Consider the following 12253-nt stretch of genomic DNA (forward strand, 5'->3'; position numbering starts at 1 on the left):
TTGTGGCCTCTCCCCTTGTGGAGCACAGGCTCCGGATGCGCAGGCTCAGCGGCCATGGCTTACGGGCCCAGCCGCTCCGCGGCATGTGGGATCTTCCCGGACCAGGGCACAAACCCGCGTCCCCTGCATCGGCAGGTGGACTCTCAACCACTGTGCCACCAGGGAAGCCCCTGAGCTGTGTTTTTAAAATGCAGTGAAATTCAGTTATGCTTTTACTATTTCTATATGTAGAATATCTGAGCATGAGTTCTTTTAATCCCTTGAGTGTTAGAATCATTGAGAGAGCTGTAGTTTTTAACAGCTAAATGTCCTGGATTTTTGAGCAAAATCCATTGTCCCTGGGAGTATACTTGGTACTTTTGGTACTTAACCGGAGTATGTATCCTAAATTTGGGTTCATAAATATGGCCCTTGAATTTGTGACCCCAATTTATGATGAAATGGCCAGGAAGGGGAAATATCAGGCAATTCTAGAATTCCAGTCTTTGTGAGATATTTAAAACCCTTGCAGTAACCTTTCCAGTTGGCAGGTATAACCATAGAGTAGAGAAGTGTGGCTTCACTAGGCTCAGACAGCTTGCGGTGAATGTGGTAAGGATTCTTAACATCAGCCTGCTCCCTTCCCACCTCCCCTCCCCTCCCCCTTTTTTGAAATTTTAGACGTTTTTTTTTTGTTTTGTTTTGGTTGATATGTCTCCACATCTTTTCCTTACAACTTTATTTATTTTATTGAGAAGAAATTAACATAAAATTAGCCATTTTAAAGGGAACATTCAGTGGCATTTGGTGCATTCAGTGTTGTAAAACCACCAACCCTATCTAGTTCCAAAACTTTCATCATCCCAAAATGAAACCCTGTACCCATTAAGCAGCTACTCTCCATTCCCTCTTCCTCCTTGTCCCTGGCAACCACCAGTCTGCTTTCCATTTCTGTAGATTTACCTATTCTGGACGTTTCATATAAGTGGAATCATATAACATGTGTCCTTTTGTGTTCAGTGACTTTCACTTAGTATAATTTTTTTTTTTACATCTGTATTGGAGTATAATTGCTTTACAATGGTGTGTTAGTTTCTGCTTTATAACAAAGTGAATCAGGTATACATATGTTCCCATATCTCTTCCCTCTTAGGTCTCCCTCCCTCCCACGCTCCCTATCCCACCCCTCCAGGCAGTCACAAAGCACCGAGGCAATATCCCTGTGCCATGCGGCTGCTTCCCACTAGCTATCTACCTTACGTTTGGTAGTGTATATATGTCCATGCCTCTCTCTCGCCCTTTCACAGCTCACCCTTCCCCCTCCCCATATCCTCAAGTCCGTTCTCTAGTAGGTCTGTGTCTTTATTCCTGTCTTACCCCTAGGTTCTTCATGACATTTTTTTTCTTAAATTCCATATATATGTGTTAGCATACGGTATTTGTCTTTCTCTTTCTGACTTACTTCACTCTGTATGACAGACTCTAGGTCTATCCACCTCATTACAAATAGCTCAATTTCGTTTCTTTTTATGGCTGAGTAATATTCCATTTTATATATGTGCCACATCTTTATCCATTCATCCGATGATGGACACTTAGGTTGCTTCCATGTCCTGGCTATTGTAAATAGAGCTGCAATGAACATTTTGGTACATGACTCTTTGAATTATGGTTTTCTCAGGGTATATGCGCAGTAGTGGGATTGCTGGGTCATATGGTAGTTCTATTTGTAGTTTTTTAAGGAACCTACATACTACTCTCCACAGTGGCTGTATCAATTTACATTCCCACCAACAGTGCAAGAGGGTTCCCTTTTCTCCACACCCTCTCCAGCATTTATTGTTTGTAGATTTTTTGATGATGGCCATTCTGACTGGTGTGAGATGATATCTCATTTTAGGTTTGATTTGCATTTCTCTAATGATTAATGAAGTTGAGCATTGTTTCATGTGTTTGTTGGCAGTCTGTATATCTTCTTTGGAGAAATGTCTATTTAGGTCTTCCGCCCATTTTTGGATTGGGTTGTTTGTTTTTTTTATATTGAGCTGCAAGCTCATACATTCTTAATGGCCAGCAGGCTTTGAACAGCTATGGTAGGTGCCTTTCTTACCACTCTGCTGCTCACCTTTTGACCTTTAGTTCATTAGACAAAAGAGCATTTTAAAAAATGAGGACTGACTTTATTTGAAGCTACAAATGCAGCCATTGAAACAGACCCAAGCAGTGACATCAGGACATAGTAGCTGCCAGATAGCATGTGCACATTCTCTCCTTCCATTCTCACCTCCCTCCCTCTCTTCCTCTTTCTCTGTTTTCTGCCTTTTTGAGGGAGGATGTTCATTTAGACTTCTTTCTAAAGTCATATGATAATACACTTGTTATCCATAGACTATCTCAAGAAGGATACTCTATCCATTGGTAATAGAAATTGCTTCTGGAGAGGAGAACCAGGTAGCATCTGGGAGAGGAGAGGGAAGGAGCCTTACTTTGCACTGTACTTTTTGTAACTTTTGAATTCCAAACTGGATTGGTATTACTTTTTAACAAAAACAAAGCCATATGTAAGATCAGTGTTGGTCATTATTGTGAACCTTTACAGACTAACTTTAAAACTTATGCTGCTGCCTGTGATGAACTTCAGTATGTAAGGGCAGAAATGAGTGAGTAGGTGAAGGCAGCCAAATTTGTGTATATGTCATATTTGGGCAGAAGTGCCTGCCATTCTGTTTACTAAAGTTCAGTTAACATAACATTTATGGACTACAGGTACAGCATAAGAGACCTTTACTTGCCTTGAATTATTTCCCTTGGGCATTTTGTATAAATCTGAGACCTTCCACTGGCCTAAATTCCTGGATAAAGCCTTGGTATGAGAATGACTAGTGAGTGATCTTCGTCATATGTTTCTGTCCCATGGAAGCAGTTTTTAGCCAAGCAGTGTTTGAGGCCAGCTGGCAGGTGAGGTTCCAATTTGCTATTTGTGATTCCTTGACTTTGATGTTCTCAATGGGGCCTATCCTTTCTCTATCAGTTGAGTTTTGGCAAGTGCAGGGGCACAAATATGATTGGAAACCATGAGCTTCCCTCTGGCCACATTGGTGGTTCGTGTCTCTTAAAGGGACCAAGAGGATGCCTAGAGGCTTCAAAGCCCCCCACCCCGCCAGGAGTCAGATCTCTACACTGCTTTAGGTGTTTGAGGATAGACTTTGGAAGTGAACTTCCAGGGAATCCCTCAATCTAATCAGAATTGGCTGGTGGCCCTGAGGCCATGTACCAATTAGACTTGCATTGTCCAATAAGGGAACCAATAGCCCCATGTGGCTATTTAAATTGAAATAAATCAAAATGAAAAACTGAGTTCCTCAATCATACTAGTGACAATAGCCATGTGAGGCTAGTGCCGCCTATATCAGACTGAGCAGATACAGACCATTTCTATCATCGTAGAACATCGTATCAGACAGTGCTAACTAAATCGTTCAGGCATGGCAGCACTGTATGCAGCTATGTGACCTAAGGGGGAAGCCTTGGTGCTCTCCAGGCCTGTCTAATCCTACTGGTCCTTTGAGGATTGCCTCAATTCTAGTTCCTTCAGGAAACTTATCCTTACCACTCCAGCTCACAGTGATGACTCCCTTTTTGAACCCCTACGGCACCTGAAATGTGTGATGACACGTTGTTTTATTGGTGTCACACTTTTGCTTCTAAGTTAGTCTCATCTTCCCAGCAAGGCTGCAGGGCCCTCAAGAGCAGAGCTTAAATCCCACACTGCCTGTTAGATGCATCTATATGTGAGGCACAGCTTCTCTTTTCATCCCAAAATGCTTATCAAAAGCATTTATCAAGCCTTCCTTCTCTCCAGCTGCCTTTTTTTTTTCTTTGCTCTTGTTTTCAGTGTGTATAAAAATCAGCGTGTAGGACACAACGTCATGCTTCAAAAACCATTTATTTTTTGAGGAAGGTCAACATGCTAATTGATATCAGGTGTAGCAGCCTCAGCTTGTGTCTTGGTGAGGGGGTTAGGGTGAGGAAGATTTGGGAACATTGGCATTAGATCTTGAAAACACTTTGGAGAGAGCTGACGATACTTTCCTCATCATTTCAGACCCCTGTTTGGAAGTACTGGGCTTATCAGAGTCTGTGAACAAACCAAAAGAGAAATGTGGTCAGTTATCAGCCTTTCCAATTGAGGCTGTCAGGCAAGGGGAGTGATAATTTTGGATTCAGAAAGAAGTATTTATATAATAGCTTTTGATTTTTCAAGTGCTTTCACAAAGAGTATTTTTCTCCTTCTGACAGCCCTGGGAAGGAAGCAGGAGAAATTCAGTGAGGTCAGATGCCTCATCTAAGGTCATGTGGGTAGAAAGTGGCCAGATTTGCCCTAGGGCCAAGGCTTTCTGATGTGCAGGCCAGCTCTTCACTCCCTGCACCCTGATGCTTCTTGAGCCAGCTCAGCAGTGCCTTGCCTCCCTCGTGCTAGCAGATAACTATCCAAAAAAGCCTGCTGAGCTAATTCCACATGAAAAGGTAACTTTCAACTCTCAACAGTACTGGTGTCCATTTCAAAATATCCAGGCAGAAGCAGCAGTGCATTTAAGAAGGCTATCGTTTCTCACTCACTTTGGGTAAATTTTCAGTTGACTAACCCCAAGTGATCTGTTTGTTGTGTGAGCTGTAAAGGACTTGTGTGGCCAATAAGAATCTCCATTTAGACCAATTTTTCTGCACCACTTGTTTTATGCAAAGGGCTCTTATTTAAAGTATATCATAGTTTATGTTAACGAAATGATTGTTGTATCTGTAAGGACAGAAATGAGCAGTTATCTATGTGGCTGATGCATCATGACAGGATGTCATGAAAAGACACAGGGCAATAAAGCACATACCTTCTTATTTCTAGTAAAAGACAAAGTTCTCCTATACCTCTTGCAGTTCCCTAGTTTTTATCTTCTCTAGCAGTATAACCTTAGGAACTTCAAGGATCTATGATTAAAACTAAGGTAGCAGATAGCAAATTTACCTCCAAATAAGGGGGAAAATAGTTCACGTTTTCAGATTAATAATGCAGTACTGGAATGTGCTGGTAGTTTAAACAAAATAAGAACAATGAAGAAATTAATAAGGAAAAAGCCAAAATCTGCAGAGGGAAAGATAAAGGCTTGAATGGAGAGATCTCTGAAAAAGCAAGACAAAGACTTAGTTACAGGATTGAGACATGTACCGCAAAGCCACATTCTGAAAATGTTGAGGGGAAAAATGAAGCTTTGTTTTTGCAATTTGTGGGTCTTGTTAAAACTGCAGATGCCTGGACACGATTTCCCTGAGAATACTGACTGTGCAGGTCTGGAGAAGGGCCAGGATTCTGCAAATAAGCATCCTGGGTGATGCTGGTGCAAGCAGTCTCTGAATGACACTTTGAGACACTGCCCCTAGTTTGCAGTCACTAATAGAGTCTGCATATTGTTCAAGATGGGCACTGGCTAGAATAACAGCACACACAATGTTCATCCCTAGGGGCACAATGAACCCTTTGGCTAACAAGTCATATTCCTTTCAAAGCAAAGCTGCTGAAAAGAGAAATCAAGTAGTAGGTGTGGCATTCTCAGTGTATTGGAAGTAGGAGTTACATATGTCAAAATGGAGCAAGGTTGGTGAGACCAGCTCTCCTTCAAGACACCCTGATGCTGCTTAGATCAGCTTGTGGGCAGCACAGTGGAGTTCTCCTGGTTGGCACTGGTCACTCTGAAGAGAGAGACATGTCTGGGGTGTTTATGGCAAAAGTGGATGGGCCATGATGCATGCCAAGTGCTATAGAATGACACTTCACACCATGAACTGATTTAGATTCCCAATAAAACCCTATCTGTAAAAAATACACCATAAGCTATAATGGGCATGTGTTGGTCCAGAAGTCCCCCCTTTTTTGTGGGTTTTCATAAACAGGCATCATTGTAATTTCTAATAAATTATCCTCTATGGGGCTTTTACTACTTTGAGCATCTTAGCACAAGGTGGCCATTTCTGCATTTCTTCCTCCAAAAGCCCTTATCAGAGCAAAAGTATGTTATTTGAATTTATAACTGCTTCCCAGTGAGTTCCTGTAATATGCCGAATGCAGGGGTTGGGAGGAGGTGTCCCTGTCAAACTAAAGGCACAGAAGAATGATTTTACGCTTTGATTGGACATGCTAGTTAGAAACCTAGATGGGATCTTTTCTACTTGCCACTGAACTCTGCAGGCTGTCCTTGGTCACTGCTCAATTCTGAGATGCAATTCTGAGATGTAGTTTATCACCTTCTATCAATGCGAAAGTGCCCTGGCCAGCCTATATTCTTCAAAAGATGGCACTTCATGTACAACATATTTATCATTTTATAATAAAGCTCTCAATTATGTCATTTTGAATACAGGAGTTTTGATCAGATCTTTATGATTTCTTTCCTTCTGCTAACTTTGGGTTTTTTTGTTCTTTCTCTAATTGCTTTAGGTGTAAGGTTAGGTTGTTTATTTGAGTTGTTTGTTGTTTCTTGTTTCTTGAGGTAGGATTGTAGTGCTATAAACTTCCCTCTTAGAACTGCTTTTGCTGCATCCCATAGGTTTTGGGTCATCGTGTTTTCATTGTCATTTGTTTCTAGGTATTTTCTGATTTCCTCTTTGATTTCTTCAGTGATCTCTTGGTTATTTAGTAGTGTATTGTTTAGCTTCCATGTATTTGTATTTTTTACAGATTTTTTTCCTGTAATTGATATCTAGTCTCATAGCGTTCTGGTCAGAAAAGATGCTTGACACGATTTCAAATTTCTTAAATTTACCAAGGGTTGATTTGTGACCCAATATATGATCTATCCTGGAGAATGTTCCATGAGCACTTGAGAAGAAAGTGTATTCTGTTGTTTTTGGATAGAATGTCCTATAAATATCAATTAAGTTCATCTTGTTTAATGTATCATTTAAAGCTTGTGTTTCCTTATTTATTTTCATTTTGGATGATCTGTCCATGGGTGAAAGTGGGGTGTTAAAGTCCCCTACTATGATTGTGTTACTGTTGATTTCCCCTTTTATGGCTGTTAGCATTTGCCTTATGTATTGACGTGCTCCTATGTTGGGTTCATAAATATTTCCAATTGTTATATCTTCTTCTTGGATTGATCCCTTGATCATTATGTAGTGTCCTTCTTTGTCTCTTCTAATAGTCTTTATTTTAAAGTCTATTTTGTCTGATATGAGAATTGCTACTCCAGCTTTCTTTTGATTTCCACTTGCATGGAATATCTTTTTCCATCCCCTCACTTTCAGTCTGTATGTGTCCCTAGGTCTGAAGTGGGTCTCTTGTAGACAGCAATATATATGGGTCTTGTTTTTGTATCCTTTCAGCCAGTCTATGTCTTTTGGTTGGAGCATTTAATCCATTCACGTTTAAGGTAATTATTGATATGTATGTTCCTCTTACTATTTTCTTAATTGTTTTGGATTTCTTATTGTAAGTCTTTTCCTTCTCTTGTGTTTCCTGCCTAGAGGAGTTCCTTTAGCATTTGTTGTAAAGCTGGTTTGGTGGTGCTGAATTCTCTTAGCTTTTGCTTGTCTGTAAAGGTTTTAATTTCTCCGTCGAATCTGAATGAGATCCTTGCTGGGTAGAGTAATCTTGCTTGTAGGTTTTTCCATTTCATCACTTTAAATACAAACATACACTGTTAAAGAGATGATTAAATCCTAGTAGCATGGGCTGTAGTCCACATATAGATGTGATAAACCCTTATTTCCTAGATATTTCCCACAGGAGCCTGGTAATTGTAAACTCATAATTATAGTCACACCACATACTTTCCACCAAAATTATTAATGAAATATTATTAGTGTTTCAGAAAAAGCAAACTAGTTGGCTCATGTTAACTAGTTATCTGACCCAGTACTCCCCCAATGTAGATCAACCTACTGGAAGGCTCAGTATTAACTTTAGGTTTGACAGGAAAATTCATCAATTCAATGAACAAAGTCTCTTTTTTAAATACTATCTAATTTGAATGAAAAAATAACCAATCCAACCTTCTGTTATTTTGGCAGTTGGATCTGAGGGATGCTCGTCATCACCACTAAAAGAAAAAGGTAAAAAACATTTCATTTTCTTTGTATTTTATACTTGTTAAAGGAATACTAGTTAAAGAACAACCTGTCAAAGTCATTATTCATATAGATGCAAACCTGGAATGGTATGTCTCTGAGTTCTCAAATAAAAATGATAAAATGATTATTGTGAACTAATGAAAAATGATTGCTACATTGACTTTATTTGGTTTTATATGTTTGCCCTTTTCTTATGCAATGATACAAATAATTGAGATTTGCCTGCATTACTAATTATTTATGTTAAAACAATCGTGATGGGAGATAGGGCCAGTGGTAGGCCAGGAGCGATGTCCTAAAATGGCATCAGGTCAAAAAGAAAACTTAATTTCATAGTGCCAGGTGGAAAAGAATATAGTTAGAACAAGGTTGATTTTTCTCCTATGCCCTATTTCTCCCATGATACAAAGTGCTACTGTTCCCAGTTTGTGAGTATTCTTATAAACACAAGAATGATTTTAGACACGTTTTGGCTATTCTAGAAAAAGTATTAATCAGACTTCAAGTCTGCAGTGTACTTTGTTCTGCCCTGTCCCTATAGGTACTGCATAGTCCAGCCTTTCTCTTGTAGTCTTCTCCAACCTGGATGGTCTTATCTAAATCTTATCCATCTTTTAAGGCCCAACTCAAACTCCACTGCTTTTGAAAATTCTTCCCTGAATGCTCCAGCTTACACCGCCCCCTCCATTCTTGGGATTCTTCTGACAGTGCCACCTGGTTGAGCATTTAGGTACATAGGGAACTAAGTATGAACTCCTTTAGGTGGGCCATTAGAGTGGGGACTATTGACTCAGGGCCTGTCTCCCGGGTTCAAGAACCTAACACATTAGTTAAAGTCTTAATCTAACCATACTGTAGATCACTATACTAGAAAGTAGGTCCCAGGAGAAGTAGAGACCAGATAAATAGGAATGGGAGAGAAGATGGGAAGGGAAGGCCCAGGAAGTAACCACAGAGGGAAGTTAGGGGAAGGAGTGAGGGGAGGTTGAAGGGCTAAACACTGGCTTCCTCACAGGTTCACTTGAGTGGCCCATTCTTCGATCAGCATAATCTTCATTTCAGATTTCTATTTCCTTAGTCAACTAGTATTGCTTTAACTGACTGTACCGAGAAAATGAAGGCAGATCCTCTTCATTATATGAGGATGAACTCATAATTCTATGTATGAAGTAATGTGTCGGTTTGGTGCTAGATTTCATTTCTTTTCCCTGGAAAAGTACAAGTCAGGTAAAACACAAAGGAGAGTTTACAACAAATCAAATAAAATATACTGTAACATATACTGCCAGCATTTCTGACCAGGCACACTTTGTTTGGTCCTGAAATTTCACATGGCTTCGCAGTAAATAAATAGATCCCAATAAATAGATTAGAGTCTGTGTTAAGGCTATTGACCTGATGAGCTCCTGAACTGGCCAGAATTGTATCCCTGTGTTTTGCTTTCTCTGGTTCAGTGCAGCTTCTGGGTTAAGTGGGAATCACTGCAAATGGATAATCCAGGGAATTGACTTACCAGGAAATTCTAAATCATATGTAATCTCCATACACATGATAAGATACAATTTTTGGGGTAGGGCCAACCCAAGAGGTCAGTGAGGCCCAGACCATCACTAGAAGGATACAGAACCAGGGCCAAGAGCTGTGTGTCAAAGTGATAGTGGAGTTTATGGGCTGATTACAGGAGGAACATTCAACATATTCAACCAACTTGCTATGTTTCAACAAACCGGATAAGTAATTTTTAAGAAAATAGTTGGTTAAGTAACTTGCCCAAAGGTCACATAGCTACTAAGTGGCAAAGTCAGAATTCAAACCCAGATAGGCTGAATTTGCATGAATCTTTTTACTCCCCTCCAAGCCCATCTTCTGGTCCTGCCCACTGGCATGGAGTTTGTGTGCACAAAACTTCCAATGAATATTTATAGTTAAGAGTACAAAAAAAGAATGTAATCTATCATTTTAAATAATTAGCTTGTATTTCTCCTAACTGGTTTCCATTTTCTGTTTTTCTTGTCCTTCTAACTAGCCTAGGACTCTTTCCATGATCTGTTTTTCTTCAACTGAAGCTCCTGGCTTCATCTGTTAATCATTTCCCTTTTGTTGTAAATATCGTCAGAGGTGGGAGAGACTGCCTAGATCTAGTTTATGCCCTTGTCTTCCTACCCAGTGTATATTACTTGTACTAAGTTTGTGAAACTCTCTACCCTTTCTATAGAAACCCAGTCACTGATACTTAAAGTTCTCACACTTATGCTCAGTTGTGTCTTTTTCTCCCAAGAGGAAGAGTTTGTGTCAGTCGAGAATTTTGAGGTAGTTACATCAACTTTAGAAACAGTTCTTATTTGTGTCTGTTCAGATTCTGTCTTTTGAGCTGGTGATGCTTCAGTAATTGTAGTTACACTGGATTTTGGCTGACAACATTTTCCTAGTGACAAAAATTTTTTCAGATTGCTCTTGCTCATCAGTGGCTTGGGGAAAGCCCCTGTGCTGGCAGTGGGCTTCACGTCTTCTTTTATTTGATTTTCAGGTGGGCCTTCTGGAAATTCTTCTTTTACAACCTCTTGTAAAACAACTTCATCTTCATCAGAAGTAAAGCTCTCTTCTGCTTTCTTTTGTAAAACTTCTTGATTAATATCATGAGTTATCAACCGAATGATAAGATCTTTTTTGCTTTGGACATCTTTTAAAAGCTCCACTTTGGTGATGTCAGGCTTTATTAAACTCTGAAATGAATTCCTACTAGCAGTCTGGAATTAAAGAGACAATGAATATTAAAAACAATCGCCTCAGTCTTTTTTGCTGTGGTTCTATTGTAATAAGGCAACTTTCACATGGTATCTAGTTTCAATTTAGTAAAATTATTTATCTTCAAGTGCTTTTACTTATATATTAGTGATATATTTAAAAGAAGAAATAAATGAAGATCACAAGCAATATTTGCCCATTTCTGTAATTTGTTTTGCATTCAAGATTATCACTCCAGTTCAAAGAAGAAACCCTAAGGTTCTTTCTCTTGCTTCAGATTTTACCTTTTACTCGCCAAGAGGTGCAAAATGCACAAATACTTTAATTACACTGTTTTCATCACTTGCCTTGAAAGTTTTTTAACAGATTTAGACATGATTAAATGTTTTTCTAAACTTCTTAGTAGGGAACTAATAGACTAACTAAATACAGAAATTTTCATGAAAAAAGACAAAGTATTGGCTGACTTGGATTTTTTAAAATGAGTAATAGCCAAAATTGTGAAGGACTTTGAATGTTCACTCCTCACCCCTCCACACCCTAATCCTTTGAATGTATTTTCTAAAGGAAGCTTCAAAGAGCAAATCTTCATTCTCCTCACCTCCCTAGTCAAGTGTCACTTTCCATTTTGCAATGTTAAAGACAGATCAAGGAAGAGACAGTTTTAATTAAACAAATGACTTTTCCCATTTCTGTAGCCTTTTGATGATGCCACAGAACTTTTACGTTAATCTGAGTTATCAATCTTAGATCTCTTTGCAACACTGCAAACCAGATTTTCAGATAAATGCTGCCTTAAAGGAATATCTTTTGTGCAATACAAAATTAAAGAACTTCTGTAAGAAATAGAAACACAATCAATTTTGGTTATTTGTGCTGGTGGAAGGAAAGTGGTTCAAAAAATCAAAAATCATTCTATATGGCTTTGGAATGTAACACTGTATGAGCCTTTAATAGGCATGTGTCTGGTGTATTGGGAAGTTTGGGTACCTCCAAATAGCAAATGAAACCCTGCTTGTGGATTTCTGACTGAGGAATAGCCCGGGAGTTGTCTGGGTTCCCTAAACTGATCTGTTCTTTCTGCAACCCTCATCCTCATGCTGGGGATGGATGGCACTGCCATCCAGATAGCATCAAAACATGGCTGAAACTTGCTGCGCCATCTACGTCTAGTTTCCTTAAGACAGCTTTTACTTCCCTTAAGATTAGCAGGGGTAGTTGTTTTGGATTAGCTATTCTCTTCCAAGTTCCTCTGGGCTATAAAGAGATAGTTAAAGTACTGATAAAGGATGTAAGAGAAGAAAGCAGGTTGCCAAGGAGAAGAACTGATAGATATTTCTGCACATGGTTAAGAAGTAATGACTTGGGAGTAATGTTCTACAGTTTAGACAAACAGGTTTTGTGCCCA

General features: G+C 39.3%; 1 protein-coding gene across 1 annotated transcript in view; it reads right to left on the bottom strand.

Annotated features, from left to right (window-relative positions):
* Positions 1-3974: 3974 nt before the first annotated feature.
* Positions 3975-12253, bottom strand: part of LOC116747184 (fibrous sheath-interacting protein 2-like) — a 65553-nt gene continuing 57274 nt past the window's right edge. The window contains 3 exon segments of the mRNA XM_032618974.1: positions 3975-4140; positions 9208-9301; positions 10349-10847. Coding sequence (XP_032474865.1) covers positions 3975-4140; positions 9208-9301; positions 10349-10847 — 759 coding nt within the window.

The sequence above is a fragment of the Phocoena sinus genome, chromosome X (assembly GCF_008692025.1).
Source record: "Phocoena sinus isolate mPhoSin1 chromosome X, mPhoSin1.pri, whole genome shotgun sequence".
Lineage (NCBI taxonomy): Eukaryota > Metazoa > Chordata > Mammalia > Artiodactyla > Phocoenidae > Phocoena > Phocoena sinus.